Raw genomic sequence first — 16,192 nt, forward strand, 5'->3', positions numbered from 1 at the left:
ATCAGGCTCACTTGCTGCCCTTCATTCAAACTTGGATAGTGGTGCACCGGATAAAACATTGTCATTCTCAAGAGCCTGGGAGAAAGTACAAGTGCGCCATAGACACTAATCCATTTTACTCTATCATAACTGTCCATATACGCCTTTTCAGGTCTTGCACGTTCGCCGATCCCAGGCGCTAGGCGCTGACATGTTGTACTGTGGTCCAGTTTGAATACGTAGATCTACCGACACCAGATTGAACCATAATGGCACATACCTGCAAAGTGTAGTCCTTTGCCATTCCGAAGCATTCCAAGCCTTGAACTAACTTGAAGTAGTTGAAGAACTCCTTGTCCTCTGACTCTGTGCATGCAATGATCTAGAGTACCGTTCACTGCGTCATACTGTGTGTTTTGTGTGTGGACGTATCTACACTACAGTACTCTGCGATTCTTCTCCTTCTAGTTCTATTACTAGTATCACAAGGACTTGAAGGAGGTTGTGTAGATCTACGTGCGTACATGCCATGGTTCTCGAATCGAATTCACTCACACAGTAATTGGGTCGGGCATGCACTTCTACTTCTAGTGCATGCACTGTGCCGTCATATATTATCATGCCGACACTGACTTGATGCAGTGTCGATAGCGGAACACACTTTCTACAACTCACAGTATAAATATTTACATCTAGAAAGCCGTCGGCTTGTCAGGCAGCTGTTCTTCCGAAGTCGGTCCGAGTCGTCGCCGGCACTCTGCTTCGCGGTATCCGCCATTCTGCTCTGAGGCTTGCGCCACGCAGAACTCCGAGCTTGCCAGTGGCAGTGTGGTGTCGCTCGAGCAAAGGAGAGGAATCAGCTCCGTTACTTCAGAATTCACTGGCGGTGCAGTTTCTTCTTCAGCTGGACCCGAGCGGCTTCGCAGTGGGTCGCTGGTTGGAAGAGGCGGGCGTGCAGCATTGTGCGCGTTCTGCATTGTTCGTCTGGAGGGTTACGTTCGGTCAACGGAGGCTCGGTATGTCCTGGCGGATATATCCCAGGTTAGTGTCGATGCAAGATTTACTGACTCGGTGACTGCTTATCAGCTATCACGTACATAGTGGTACATGCAGGTGTGTGCGATTTTCCTCTCGGAAGTGATGTCAGAAGACTGATTTCTGTTTCCTTTCCTCTTTTCACGGAGGAAGACTGGACGTTCCGATCCGAATAACCGACATGACTAGTTTTTGGTTTGTTTTTGCATATCCTAGAAATGCCGTCTCCCGCGTATGCTGTTGAAAGCCATGATTGAGTATGTCCTTGGATGTGGAGTCGTCTTTGTGCATCACAAACACTGGCTGCAGCAAAATGAGCGAAACCGTCGTCAGGGTCCCTTCACTTTTGACTTCATCAGGTTGCGACGAGGTGGTACCCGTACAGGAGGAGTGCTGCGATATCAGTGTTGTGTACATCACCGGTGACGACAACAATAGAACTGCTACGAGTAATATAGAGAATAGCAGCTCGATTTCCGGCCGACGTTGTGGCGTGACAGCGGACAAGGAACTAAATCATCACCACCGGACCCCGACAGTTCGCCAATCTCATCCGAAAGCCACTGAATCCGATGCTGCGACTATCAGTATTGCCGAACTGCCCGGTAGAATTGCAAAGGACGCGAAATGTACTCCGGAATCCAACAATTCGGAGAAGGAAGAGGAAGTTTTATGTAAGTATTGACTATGGTGAGGGATGTATGGATGCGTGAACACTATGAACTATGCATGTATGATGTAGTGACAAGTGGACAAAAAAATGGGAACACAGGGTTGTTGTAACTACAGTCCATTCAGAAAAAGATGATAGGGCCACCCAGAATTAATTCGTTGTTTCGGGTCACCCGACCGACCGTCTTTTTTCACCCGACCGCAAAATGTTTTTTTTTATTATGCATGCAAATGTACATGACTAGACTACACACGCGACCCTAAAATCAATAATATAATACTAGCTAGCAGTCCAGAGGTCGATCTCAGAGTCAAAAGCAGCCAAATGACATCGACGGGCTGCAGCGCTTGGTGACGACGTTGTATTCTCCGATCCGTGATGGGTCCTGAAACAGCATCAGCCCCGCCACCGCGTCGCTCATTGACCGAAGTTTGGTGAGAGCTGTTCGTCAGACTCGTTTGCTAGCAAGGTCAAAATCTGGTTCTGGAGCTAGCTGGACCTAGATCTGAAGGGACACTGACTACGCTGCATCGTCTAGATTTGATCGACTGGCGTGATGGACAAAAGCTATTCGATATTATCAAGAGTACATAACCCCCCAGAGTGTGCAACTCCACTATGGGTGCTGTCCCGACAGAATTTCAAGTTGACGTCATTTTGATGATGCAATGCGCACTGTACACGGATTATCAGACGAATCCGGAACCTGTGGTTGACCGAAGCCGATCGGTCCTGTACAAATTATTGCAAAGAAAAACGTGTGATGCATTGACACCCGTACACATGTTGTAAATCACTGCTGCAAGGAGCATTGCGTCATAAATAATGACGTCAACTTGAAATTCTGTCGGGACAACAGGGTATGTGGGAGTTGCACACTCTGGGGGGTTATGTACTCTTGATATTATCAAGAGTACATAACACTTGATATTACATGTATGCACATGGCGCATGCATGGTAGTAACCAAAATAAAAAATAAAATATAAGGCCAAAACAAATAATGACCTTGTTTCCGGTCGCCCGACCGGGCCACTTTTTCCCAAATTCTGAAACTTTTTTTTGGTCCCAAATGTATGCAAACGGTGGCAATGCCATGTGTGCAAGTGCACTAAACGAGTCATAACTCAGTCAAATCTCAACCGAATTCCACAATCGAAACACCTACAAGGTAGCAGAGATTCTCAGCTGTCGGTTCAAAAACCTCAGGGGTCGATACGAGCTAGAATAACGGAGCTGGAAGGACTCGAACTGTTTGCTTGATTTCTCAGGATGTACGAAAACAGGAATACACCACATGCTGTACAAGAACAGTGAGTCAGTCAACTTTGACATCGATCCTTGCCATGATATAATGTACAATGTACATGTACATGTGTAGGTGCTCTTGTCCATCAATGCCACAACGATTGAGGAACCAAAAAAAGTATCCAAAAAAAGTTTCATTCCGGCCGACCGAGTCTCTTTTTTGAGGGGTTGCCGACCGGAAACAAGCCTATTTTTTGTTTTGGCCTAATAAAACATATACCCGACCAACCGACCCTGGTACGGATGAGTGAAGTGACCCGAAACAACGAATTAATTCTAGGTGGCCTATCCTAGCTTTTGGCCATAAATGGGTCAAATTTTGAGTTTTCGTCACAATTTTTTTGCAATCCCGAGGAATGCTCTTCCAATTGTGTTTTTGAAGTCCATTTCTCCAAAGAGCAAGCCATAACAAGAATGGACTCGGATCCTTCCAAGTTGGAAGGCTGTTGGAGTGCGCATCCAAGATGTGCTAGAGCTGTTAGCCAGTTAGTTGTAGAACGTCAGTACCATCGGTCAGTGTCGTGCAATGTTATCGCATGATCTGATTGTTAAGTAACTGATGGTGTTAGTGGACAGTATAGCGTAACTTGTAGTTCCTTGGTCTTTCTCTTTTGTATAAACATAACAAGAATAGGATTTCGGCCAGGTTTTGCCCCCAAACTGCCAAAGCACTGAATTGGGGAAAATCCATGAAAATCCAGGCCGTGCACTCCACTTGCATAACAGTACATTTGCGGTTCGAACCCCAGTTGAGGCACCTTTTTGGCCCCTTTTTCAAGTTTCGAATCTCGCGGCACTGCACAGTGTACCACAAAATCGCCAAATACGGGAGCTCTCCAGAACTAGCGCTCATCTTTTTCTGAATGGACTGGAACTTGTGAGTCTGTCTGCCTGTGAGGAAGAATGTCGTGATACCATGCAGTCTGAATGTACTGTCGTGGACATGGAAATCCGGTCGCATGACCGGGGCCGGCACCCTCAGTGCGTACAGAACGTTGCATGCAGTGCACATGTTGATCGTATGCTTACTCACGTCTGCATGGCCAGCGCCCTGGGGCCGTTTGACCTCCGACTGGTTTCCATGTCCATGACAGTAGAAGGTGAAAATACAGAATTGTGAGTATTGCAAAGCAGAGTTGCTGTTGAAAGTGCTCGGCTCACGAAGACGAGCCCGCGCACAAGTTCACAATGAGCGAGAAACTTTTTTATTTTGTTGTTACTCCGAGTTTTATGGCAACAGGGCCAATCATCATCAGATTGTCTGATGATGATTGGCCCCCATTGCCAGCAACAAAACAGAGTCTCTCACCATTGTACGCGGTAGAGTGTGTATTAGTAAAGTTGGCAGCACATCCGCATTACAACCAGCTGCATGTGCATGACTGTGTGCAATTGTGTGTTGAGAACACCGATAACCAGTTTTGGAAGTTTCGCTTGTGCCAGGCCACTACCATGCCTCAGATACTTGGGTGGCAGAACTGTACAAGTTGACAATGGCAGCAAGCTGCGTTTGGTTAACTTTGGTTGGCATTCAGCCAGTCATCAGACAACATGATTGCACATAGTCGGCTCAATCTGTGGACATGCAATAGTATAATCTTTTCTGGCAATTTGTGGTAAAGTCTCGCATTTGGCCGGACCAGCTAAGAACCCGGTGCTATGGCGGAATCCCGACATATCACCGAACGACAGCTCACTGAATACCCAGTTCACAGAATGCACACTAGGCTCACAGAATGACAGCTCACCGAGCGGCCAATTCGCCGAACAGACATTTCACCGAAAGAAAGATAAAATAAAGAAGGACAGAGAGAATGAGAGAGAGGGACAAGCAGCGAGAATGCTGCAATTCCAGCTAATCACTCCACAACATTGAAGGCCAGGTTATGTGCAATTCCTCTGAGGAATTCCAGAGGTGGTCGTGCCTCGAATGAGTGAAGTAGGGTCCTCAGCCTTCTGTCACAGTCTGCGTATTTCTTATTTCTTTTTGCTGCACCGTGGCCAGCCACCAGCCTCTCGCCATCGCGTTCATTTGAGCTTTGTTCCTGGACAAATGCGTCGATAACTTTCCATATGGTTGGGTTGTGACACGAAACAACTGAGGCCAATCTCCTGTGCCATCCTTCCTGAGCGTTGTGACTCCTGTCCTCACCACCACTGGGTGCGCTCGTAAACGCTCCACAGGAGGATGGGGAACATTGGCGTCCGTCGTTGTCCATTTCCTTCTGAGAGTTCCGATGTAATATTGCTCAAAGTAGGCAACGACATCCCCTGCCTCATCTGGCAGAAAGTCCTCCAGTAGCTCGAAATAATGTATAACATCACCTGTGGGCTCAAACGCTAATGGTGGCAACATTCGAATTTGGACAGCGAACTGAGGCTCTTGGCCGTACCGTTCTTGACACTGACACTGACTTGAACGTCCCATCTGCGCGCCAGTTATCATGTCTTGCAGGTAAATCCATATTATCTGCAGTCGAGAAAACCAGAAACTTCTGCTGTGCTGTTTCCGCACCACTGACAGTTATCATGCAGCAGGAACATGTCTCCCCTGGAGGTCATGGTGTATGCCTCAGGAAGAACGATTTCCTGGAGTAACCCGGGATTGGGTGGGGCATTGTGAGCTTTCACCCGTTCTCGCTGCGCTTTCCGCTTTCCGCTGCGCACAGAAGGAAGCTGAGTCGCTGCTTCTTGCGAGACGGCTCCTACCGCTGCTTGCATGACGGCGTGGGTGGATTCCTGTGTTGTTGGCGCTCGCTCTGTGATGATGTCCCTTACTCTCACAGTGCCTCTTCTTGTAGCGTCAGGTGTGTGGCAGTGTGTTCAGCTAGCAGCTGTAACAGCCCCTTTATCCGTCTTCAATCTTCCTTTGCAGCTCAGTCCGTCCTTTTGGTCGCATCTCCAGTAGATGACACCTCCATTGCCCGACTTCTCTTTGATATAGGCATATCCGTGGTGAACAACCTTCATACCGCCTCATTGTGTCTTTCCGGCATAATCAGGTTCCATTGTGCTCTTCGTAACTCAAAGTACAAAGGAAGATTGACAATAAAAGGTGTGGGTTGATATACTTCATTTTCCAAATAACGTGCAACCAGCGCCAGTACGTCAGTGCTGCTTACCCTTTGAGAACTAGTTTTCATACATGAAGCAATTTGTACACTGGGAAAAAGTATGGACTTTCCCGTACATTGTGAATACTGTAATTTTAGAAATTTTCGGTGCTCAATATTTTCGGCATGAGAGCAAAAGTCTAGGTTAGGTGAACAGAAATTTTCGGAACAGAGAAGCAGTTTCCTATTGGATTACTAGCACGTGTGTTAGTGTTTGTTCGGTGTATTGAAATTTTAGGTATGGAACAGATGCACCAAAAGTACAATACCGAAAATAAAAGCACATCAAAAATTTGTGAAACTACAGTATGTGTGATCTGTGGTGCATGCAGTAAAGACATTTTAGTACAGAACTATATTATTTCATTATACTGCCGTACGATGTGTTCCCGCTGTACATTACAAAAGAAGGCTGTTAGATAAGTCTGCATTTGAGGAGCCAAATTAGATTGTTATGATTGCAGTGAGTCACAGAAAAGAATGAGCAGATCACACGTGTCACAGTGCAGTAGGTTTCATCAGTGGTACATGATTGTATTCGTATTAGTACTTTTTTTCTCTTTTTTTTGAAGTACATGTAGTGTATCAGGCCGGCTTATTTCTATTTTGGTGTCTTTTTTCTGAATAATGAACACCCATCTTCTCCCTTTGTTTGTTGTAGGTGAGCTGTCCTCACCCTCTAATGAATGGCCGAGTTCAGAAGCAGCTTTTCCTGGCCGCCGCAGGTCATCGTGTGTAGCGTTTAGCCAGAACACGCCTGGCAGCAGTCCAAGTAGTTCAGATCAGCAAGTGGCCGCAGGTGGACAGTGGCAGGCCAGCTACACCCCACCACCCACCGGCAGTCACACAATACTGCAGACGTGCCGGGCATGCGGCGGCCCTCTCTTTGACTCTGTCCAGGGGCCACCAAGCAAGGAGTGGCTGATGCAGCGACAGCGACAGCAGTCAATCACCACAACCCTGACTTCCATCTCTAGTCCGTCACCGCATGCACCAGGTCCGACACAAGATGCGGGCAGTGACACTGTTGCCATGGAGGCTGATTGCAGGTCTGCTGCTGGTGGTGGCAGTGATCAACACAGCAATGAATCTGAATGGCACGGAGTATACGGGTCACCGCTGGATAGCGAAGAGGACCGACTCCTGTGCACTGGATGTGGGCGATCCGGAAAGCTCTGCCAGTCTGAGAGAAGCATGCTTTCTGAAAGCTTATGGTCCATACCAGCGCTAGACAGAAGCAGCTCCTTCAGATGTTCCCGACTGAAGCACCTGTACGAATGTTTCTTCTTCCAGCACAGACGGCGATCACTTGTGTTTGTGGTGCTAATGTTGCTGGCCTATCATGTGATCTTGGTGGCACTGGAGGCCATCTCTCTCCACCACTGGAGGCATTGGTGAGCAAAGTCACTAGGCTAACTTATTCTATTGTTGTTTCCAAATCGTATTCTTGCGGCGTTGCTGTTGCTGTTGCTGTTGCTGTTGCTATTGTGTGTGTGTGTGTGTGTGTGTGTGTGTGTGTGTGTGTGTGTGTGTGTGTGTGTGTGTGTGTGTGTGTGTGTGTGTGTGTGTGTGTGTGTGTGTGTGTGTGTGTGTGTGTGTGTGTGTGTGTGTGTGTGTGTGTGTGTCGGAAGGGGGGGGGGGGGGGATCACAGCTGTGACACAGTTCTGAGAAAAATGATGATTTTAGTCCGCACTAGGAAGAACGGCAGTGGAAGCATGCGGAGTAGTATGACAACTGTTGTCCAATAAACAATTAGTTGTCACTGTTGGCCGGGATTGAGTGAGACGGGTGTGCATGTTGGGTAAGCTGCATTTGGTGGTCTCACTGTTCACCAGTTCTCATGCTAATCAGTGTAGCGCTTTTGTTTTGTTTTCTCTGTGAACGTTGCCTTTCTACAGGTTATTGTTCCACGTCATAACAGTGTTTGCACTGTACATCCCACTGCTCCTGTACCTGTGGAAACTGCCAACAGCTGACCCAGCTCGAACAGAGAATCAAGTAACTTTCCCAATGGATAGCCTGTGTCTGGCATGCACACACTCCAATTCTCCGCCGTACCAGAAGCTTTCAACGCGCCGGGAGGATCTGGACACGTCCGGCAAGACTTTCTGGCGGATCCGCATCATTGGACTGCTGTGTCTGATACTGATCATGATGGAGGCGTTCATCTACTTGGCAATGTGGAGTCCTCCGCGGCAGGTTATATCCGGTGCATGGTTTGTGCTTCTCGCTTCCTGCTGTATTCACACAATGTTGCCCTTTGCGCTTACGCTATCGATTCCGGTGGTCGCCATGTTTGACATCAGCTACATGGTCGTTGGCAGTCTATCTATTCAAGCAGCAAATGCCGATCAGGAGTACCAGATGTCTGCTGTGGCATTGCTCCTGATCGCGTCCAATCTCATCGGCATCACGCACCGTGCACAGACCAACAAGCACCAGCGTGATGAGTTTCTTACATCGCTGTCATGCCTGAAGTCAACGCGTGAAGTGCAGGGCTACATTTCCCTTCAAGAAAAGCTTCTCAACTCTGTAGTTCCACAGAGCATTACCAAAGAGTGGAAGAGGACCATTGATCACAATGGTGCACTGGAACTGAAACCAATGGATATTGCTGAGCAGTCTGACACAGCAGCCAAGTGCTCAGCAAACGCCACGGTCAATTTCCACGATGTTATTCTCTCCATGCACGACACGGTTACCATTCTGTTTGCTGATATCGTTGGATTCACCAAGTTGTCAGCCAGCATTCCTGCACAGCAGCTTGTGACGTTGCTTAACACGATATTCAGTCGCTTTGATGATTTGGCCATATCTGGGAACTGCTACCGAGTGAAGACACTCGGAGATTGCTATGTATGTGTGTCCGGCTTGCCAGATGCCCACCTGCGTCATGCTGATAACTGTGTACTGCTGGGCCTGAAGATGTTGGAAGAAACTCACCGCTTGTCTGAGGAGACTGGGCTGGACTTGGCTGTGCGCATTGGTGTCAACACTGGGTCTGTTGTGGCAGGTGTGCTGGGGAAAATAAAGTGGCATTATGATATCTATTGTGATTCGGTCAGCGTGGCAGCACAACTGGAGGCCAGCGGTGAGCCTGGCCGTGTGCACATCAGCCAGTCCACATTTGACCTACTCCAAGACACATTCTCAGTGGAGGCGGTGAGTCCCGAGAAGACTGGCCTGGGCGATGTCTCCTATCTGATTGGCTGCAGGGAAGTACCGGCTAAGCCTGACTCGGGCTTCGATGATTGTGTCTGCAAGCCTAGTGGAGCAGACTTGGAGACGAGCAATTCAGATCTGAGCTTACCAAAAGACTGGGATATCCATATGCCTTTTAGTGGTTTGGCCATATCTCAGTCTTATCCGGGTGAGAGAGTTCTTCCACAGGTGCCGCATGACTCCCTCCACAATGACGTATCTACGAGCGATCAGCTGAGTGACACCGCAGCCATCTCGGTGCATCGTCCAAGCGAGGTGTCCGTGGACGAACATTTCGAGCCGGACCACCCAGGAGGTGTTCTTTCCGTCAACGGTGAGCCTGTGATGTCAGTCTGTGACACAATGGCTAGTGTCTTGTCGTCACAGCAGCTGGAGCAGGTCAGAGCCAGCGATATGAACTCTTGGACACTGTGCTTCCTACCTACTGGCTTGGAAAGAATGTACCTATGCGAGGAAGACAAGCAGTTTGGAGTGCGCACCTTCTACTCAGCTGTTGTTATCTTGTTGGCAGCAGTTGCGCATGGCCTGATCAACAGGCACACCTGGAACCATGCTTGGCTGTTGTGTGCCTACTTCATCCCTACCGTCATCTACCTTCTACTATTCGTTGCAAGGTCGTGCAAAGTACAGCTGTTCTCATGCCATCACTATTTTGTTCTCTTTGTACAGCGGAATATCTGGGTGCGCTACATCACCACGACTCTCACTGCTTTGGTTCTGCCGCTGCTGATCCTGCTGTCAGTGAAAGACTGTGACTCGTCAGCCCCGTTCCTCCCTGGTAATGTCACATCACACGCAAGCGTAGGCTGTGACTACCCGGAGTCCAGCTACTTGTGTCTACTGATCGCAACTAAGCTGCTGCTACTGCAGACGGCTATACTCAGCTACTACGTTTGGCTTCTGGCTCTCTTGATTGCAACCACAGCAGTAACACTGATGTTCTGTGTGTTTCACTCAGTGTTTGATCGTAAGCACGCTTACCTACAGCTGTTGTCTGATACTAATTATGGGGACAGTGAGTTCACTGGGTACAATGCCATTGGCCTTGTGAGTGTCATTCTAGCCTACGTCTCTAACATTCTTCACGGACGCATGTGTGCTGAGATTCGCCGCTTCTGCTACCTGTGTAGCTGGAGAATTTCCAACAAGCAGCATGCTACCGACGCACTTCAGATGCACAATCGACACCTGTTGCTGAACATCATGCCAAGGCACGTTGCTGATTACTTTATCGCAGTGCCATCACACAGCCCAAGACTGTATTCAAAGGAGCACAAAAATGCCGCCGTCCTGTTTGCCAGCATCCCCAATTTTGGAGAGTATTTGAGGACCGTGCAATCATGTGAGAAGTCCTGCCTGGAGAGTGTCCGCATGCTCAATGAGATCATGTGTGAGTTTGATTCACTGCTGTCCTGTACACGGTCAGACGGCACAGCTTACTACAGGGACGTGGAGAAAATTAAGACGGTGAGCAGCACATACACGTACATTGTAGCAGCTGGTCTGTCTGGCAGTGAGGACATTGCTGATGAAACTGACATGACCGGCAGTGCGGAGGACAGTACCAATGAGATGACCATGGCCAGCCAGCGTCGAGCACACACCTCGGCATCCGCAGACCTAGTACGCCTGGCCCGTGCAATGCAACACAAACTGGAGGAGATCAACGAGAGTGCCTTCTACTCATTCAAGCTGCGCTGCGGTGTTCATCAAGGACCGCTCATCAGTGGAGTTCTTGGTGCCAAGAAGCCGCTATTTGATATCTTTGGTGACACGGTCAACATTGCTAGCCGCATGGAAAGTACAGGAGAGTCTGGTAAGATCCAAGTTGTGCAGCACGTGGCGGATGAACTCAGCGAATGCGGATTCAGCTTCGAGTCACGTGGTCTGCTACAGATCAAGGGAATTGGCGAGATGGCTACGGCATTTATCAGTGATGATCAGGAGTAAGTTGCATTGTTGACCCCCCCCCCCCCCCCCCCCCCCCCGCTCTCTCTCTCTCTCTCTCTCTCTCTCTCTCTCTCTCTGTCTTCTACTAGTTCCACTTGAAGTAGCAATTTGGTACATTGGCTGGCCGATGTCATCAGCTTAGTAAACCTTGCTGCTATACTCGAGGAACTACTGCTAGAACTGGTGACATGTAGTACATCTGCTGTGGACTGCATTGCCTCGGATTGGGCAGATTCTGTGCTGGTAACATCCTGCGTCCAAGTTTTCCCTGTTGCGGGTCAACATAGCTTCAGTCACTGCTTGAGAAGATGTTGACACTAGAAATGTACCTAGCAAACCCTTATCTATTTATTGATTGGCGTGCACTGTATTCATGCGAAAACCAATAGTTGAAGCACAGTTGAGAACTATCTGATGTTCCATTATTTGGAGCCATAAGTATTATTATTGATCCCTGAGTTTAGTGCACTCCGCTTGTGATACCATGGCGTAAATGAGGCTAGTCACACGTGACATGTTGTGATCTTGATGTATAGGGGTTATGCGATTACACCATCAGTTGAGATGCTGTGTCAGTGTCGCGGCACAGCACTGCACTTGCACTAGCGACTTGCACTGAATACTTGTAGTGCCCATTCGAAAATATGCTGACTCGCACTCGTCACTATACTTGAGCCCATTAGAAAATCCGCCATGACATCATTCACATAACCTCTAGAGGTTACGTGAATGATGTCGTGGGGTGAGTCAGCGGCCCAGCTCATGGGCGCTATGGATACGGCGTGAGTCACTAGTGAGTCGCTAGTGCATCGCTGTGTCATGACTTTGGCAAAGTATCTCAACGGATGTTGTAGTCGCATATCCTCTATCATACAGAGCACTTTAAATGTAGCTGATAATACAACATTTTAACGTTTTAACTGGAGGGCTGCCTGTCATCCATGTGGATCCCCAACAGTTTAGCATCTGTCTACGTGCAACTGCCAACTGCAAGCAAATATGCTCTTTCAGCGGATGGATTTTGATGGAACGCTGTGACCTCTATCACACCTACTGAGCTACTGTCTTGGTCAGTGAAATAAATTCAAATAATTAATTCAAACCCAGGGCATTTCCAGCATCTGATCTCAGCAGCCCTTGACCACACCCTGCACTAGCAGTTTCTTGTAACTGTGGGTGTAAGCTCAGCTCAGGCACTGGATAATACGGTCACGATTCTCAAGCAAGGGGTTGGATTTTACACTGGGCCATAACTGTTCTGTGACGCATGGATCTGTGGACATGTTGGAATGGCAGTAACTACTAGTATGACAAGTTTATTTGTTGCAGGTTTTCAGGCAGTCTACACAGGTACATGTTTATACACTTGTAGACAAAGCTCTTCTAACATTTCTATATTTTCCAACTGAACTGACCTGTTTTTTTATGGGGGGGGGGGGGTTAAATCATTGTGTGAAATATTCAGCCTACGGTATCCAAAATACTCAGTCGAAGTAATTGACTGGATACAGGGTCAGTGGCAGTATAGAAGATACAGTCAAGAAAAGACTTCACCAGATCTAAGTGAGTTCCTTTCCCTTTTACAAGGTTTTTTTATTTCCTACTGCAGTGCAGTGACTGAGCATGGAGTCAATATGGATTGTTCATGACAAACACTTCCGGCGCTAAGAAATAGTCCGATATAAGCATTCAATTTGATGGTGAGCCAATAATAATTGTAACAAAGCAACGGGACATAGCCGATTAGAGTAACCACTCTTCTTTTATAGTTTTATTTTTATGTCTCCCGCAGGCCATTGGCTTTCTTACAGGAACCAAAGGGAGGTACACGGAAAAAGAACTTTTTCTCGTCTCATGGTCTATTTGAAATACTAAGTCATGCACATGGTATGCTCCAGTGGAGCCATGGCATGTTTCGTAACAACTTTATTTCTACAAGGACTTGGATCTTTGGAGTTCATGCCACACGACATGGACATGTGCCTAGGGATGGCGATCACGAATACCTTCACAGATACTTTACGATGCAAACATGCTGTGAGATTTGTATTGACTGTATTTTCCATTATGCCCAGGTGAGAGTGTACCAGCAGCATAGGGCTATTGAACTACTACACAGGTGAAGGCCATAGCAGTGCCATGTGATCATGAAGATGAACATTAGTGGCAGCATTGTGCAGACAAGTCATGTTTAAAATGATGATGGAACTGTGCAGGGTGTAATGGAGAACTAGACAACTGACCAGCAGATAGGACAAGGGAATCTCAATGTGCACAGTCATACAGCAGTACAGAGGAAGCTGCGTAAAATTATTTCAAAAAACGATAATTATATCGGAATAGGAATCAAATATTAAATAATTCTATATCTGTATAACTAACTGATCTATCTAGGCAGGCAGTGAATGCACATCTAGTGAATTGTGGTGGCTCATCAACTGAACTAGCATCAAGCATGTGTCACTGGAGCAGATCATAGAGTGTTGCTGCAAGTAGATCTCATTCAAGTTATCAAGTATACTGCTAAAATGGTTCAAGAAACTGTTCAAGGCCATTGGGCCTGTGGCATATGAAAGTTCACTCATCCTGTTCGGCTGGTAACGTGTTGCCGTCACGCTGGTGCACAGACGCGTGCCTGGACAACTCGTCCGAGCGGGCGAATGTCCTGGGGCATTCGGGACACGAGTACGGCTTCTCTCCGGAGTGTGTTCTCTTGTGGCTGAACAGATGGTCTGAGCGAGAGAAGCTTCGATTACACACATCGCAAGTGTGTGGGCGTAGACCACTGTGTGTACACAGGACAAGAAGATGGCGGAGATCAACACTGGTTAGTACATGATAGTTCATCGGTGCTATTCAATACATGCCCACAGTGACGCGCTATCCACAATGCCGGAATCACAGCAATCAAAACACAACAAGTGAAGCTAGCATGTACATATCTGAATTTGTTTGGCCCCCTTCTACTAGCTAGTAGGTAATACAATAACCGCAGAGATAGCAGAGTCATAACTTCACATCTAACGCTAACTAATGCTGCTGGTGACTTACGTATGGCGACGAGCGTGCCTTGCAAGTTCATCACTGCGTGTGAAGGTAGCAGAACAGATACTGCAGATGTATGGTCGCTGTCCGGTGTGTGTGCGATGGTGTGCCTCCACATGCGATGATTTCGAGTATATCTTGCCGCAGCCAGGCTCGGCACACTGGTACTTGCGCATGCCAAGCTTCACGAACGCAGAGGAGAACCGGCGGCCTTTCCGGCCGCGTCGCTTCTCCTGCGGTGCCAGGACTATAGCCAGCACATCAGCGGGGAGGTTTGGTGGCAGACCCTCTGGAAGCTGATCATAATTTGGCGAAGGTGGTGTTGTCGGCTGACTTGATCCGGACTCCTCGTCATGACTATCACCAGGTGATGATGCCACACTATCAGTATCAACATTGATGAACTCATCTGAAGTAAATGAATCCAGGCTATCACTTGATGACACTCCGTAGGCCGGCACAACTTCTCCTCTGTCCGAACTGTCACTGCTGGTTCCTGAAGATGAAGCCGATGACGTCACCATCGATCCACTTCCACTCTGCAATCTCATTGAATCAAGGATAGCAGCTGCTTCCAAATGTCGATCGCCAATTTGTCCTTCCCTAGTTGTCATCATTGTGTGCACGGGAGAGTAGATGGCAGTAGGGGATAGTCCCTCTCCAGGGCTGCACGCCGGGCTGGACACTACCTGCTGTTGATGCTGGAGACTGTGACTGTGGGTCGTCGGTGGTGGGGAGCAAATCAGCGTGGGCTGCAGGGGTGGTGAACATGGAGTCGATGCCATTCCAGGCAGGCGCAATACCGGTTGATATGAGGACCACATGTTTGCACTAGACGTTGGACTCAGGAAGAAAATCGGCGCGCAGTTCTGCTGGAAGCGTTGTTGGTGCGGAGGGCTTGTTTGCTGTTGCTGCTGTTGCCGATGTTGCTGCTGCTGCGGCTGTTGTTGTGACAGAGACATAGTGGTATGGGGCTGAAACCAAGTTGTAGGCTGACTGTAGGCTGTTGCTGGCTGCAGCTGATGATGATTAGCCATTGTCAAATGTCCAGCTGGGAACGTTGTTGCTGCTGTTGGCACTGGCATGGTAGCTGGTGTCGGCTCAATGGCTATCATTCTCAGAGGAGAGATGTTCAACTGAAAGCGACAATAACACACTGACACGCACCGAACCGCGCTGCCTGTATTTTATATTCTCACCGCTAGCACTTACACACTATTCACTCGCCGTTGCGTGTACGCACGGAGGGTAATGAAGCGAAATGCCCTAACTGGCCTAAGCACTCTCTGTCTGGTCTGAATGGGGCAAATGGGCAACTTACTCTTTTGAGCAGTGATGGGCCAAGGTTGACTCAAGTCAAGTGTATTATTCAACATGCGGCCGCTTAGCCGATTACCTACTGGAGTAGTGGTAAGAGTGAACTCAAAGGTGAGGAAGAAAAGGAAAAATGGTGAACACCAACAATTGCAGCTGGTAGCGATCTGACGGAACTGACCGTCGTCGCGCTCCTTTTACGCGTCTCGACATCACACAGAGCTGGTGGCGACACCACTACTGTCCAGTACCACCAGCAACACAAGATCGTACTACAAAACAGCTCAGCGCTAACAACACGGTGACAGTTCGTACGGAAATCGTCCAACTCTCTCTTTCTTCGGAACTGAGAAGCGCGAAATAGACGTTCCGCTCCGGTGCACGTCTGCTGGGTACGCCACGCGTTGACAGTACACGTTCCTCGCGCTGACAAGTCCCCAGCCGCATGCTTGCATGCATACTATTTTGTACCGAATTGGGATACGGACACTGTCAGTAGCGCCGTGTCCACAGGACATGCAACCTTGCTGGTCGTGTCAACACGTCTGGCAGC

At 48.3% G+C, this 16,192-nt stretch overlaps 2 protein-coding genes across 2 annotated transcripts; one reads left to right on the forward strand and one right to left on the reverse strand.

Annotated features, from left to right (window-relative positions):
* Positions 1 to 594: 594 nt before the first annotated feature.
* LOC135814561 (adenylate cyclase type 6-like) lies at positions 595 to 11,793 on the forward strand. Its single transcript, XM_065327694.1, has 4 exons — positions 595 to 1,020; positions 1,231 to 1,688; positions 6,769 to 7,501; positions 8,007 to 11,793. The coding sequence occupies exons 2-4, from the start codon at positions 1,274 to 1,276 to the stop codon at positions 11,278 to 11,280; spliced, it is 4,422 nt and encodes a 1,473-aa protein (XP_065183766.1). The 5' UTR covers positions 595 to 1,020; positions 1,231 to 1,273; the 3' UTR covers positions 11,281 to 11,793.
* Positions 11,794 to 13,318: 1,525 nt separating this feature from the next.
* On the reverse strand, positions 13,319 to 15,922 carry LOC135814562 (Krueppel-like factor 14). The gene is made up of 2 exons (XM_065327695.1): positions 14,332 to 15,922; positions 13,319 to 14,065 (listed from the first exon to the last, which is right to left on the reverse strand). Exons 1-2 carry the CDS (start codon positions 15,438 to 15,440, stop codon positions 13,858 to 13,860), a joined length of 1,317 nt encoding a protein of 438 aa, XP_065183767.1. The 5' UTR covers positions 15,441 to 15,922; the 3' UTR covers positions 13,319 to 13,857.
* Positions 15,923 to 16,192: the final 270 nt, after the last annotated feature.

The sequence above is a fragment of the Sycon ciliatum genome, chromosome 4 (assembly GCF_964019385.1).
Source record: "Sycon ciliatum chromosome 4, ocSycCili1.1, whole genome shotgun sequence".
Taxonomy (NCBI): Eukaryota; Metazoa; Porifera; class Calcarea; order Leucosolenida; family Sycettidae; genus Sycon; species Sycon ciliatum.

Coding starts and splice junctions, on each gene's coding strand:
- LOC135814561 (XM_065327694.1), top strand. CDS start 1,274: ATGTCCTTGGATGTGGAGTCGTCTTTGTGCATCACAAACACTGGCTGC. Junction 1,689..6,768: donor GAAGGAAGAGGAAGTTTTAT/GTAAGTATTGAC, acceptor TGTTTGTTGTAG/GTGAGCTGTCCTCACCCTCT. Junction 7,502..8,006: donor CTCCACCACTGGAGGCATTG/GTGAGCAAAGTC, acceptor GCCTTTCTACAG/GTTATTGTTCCACGTCATAA.
- LOC135814562 (XM_065327695.1), bottom strand. CDS start 15,440: ATGATAGCCATTGAGCCGACACCAGCTACCATGCCAGTGCCAACAGCA. Junction 14,066..14,331: donor AGGCACGCTCGTCGCCATAC/GTAAGTCACCAG, acceptor GTGTACACACAG/TGGTCTACGCCCACACACTT.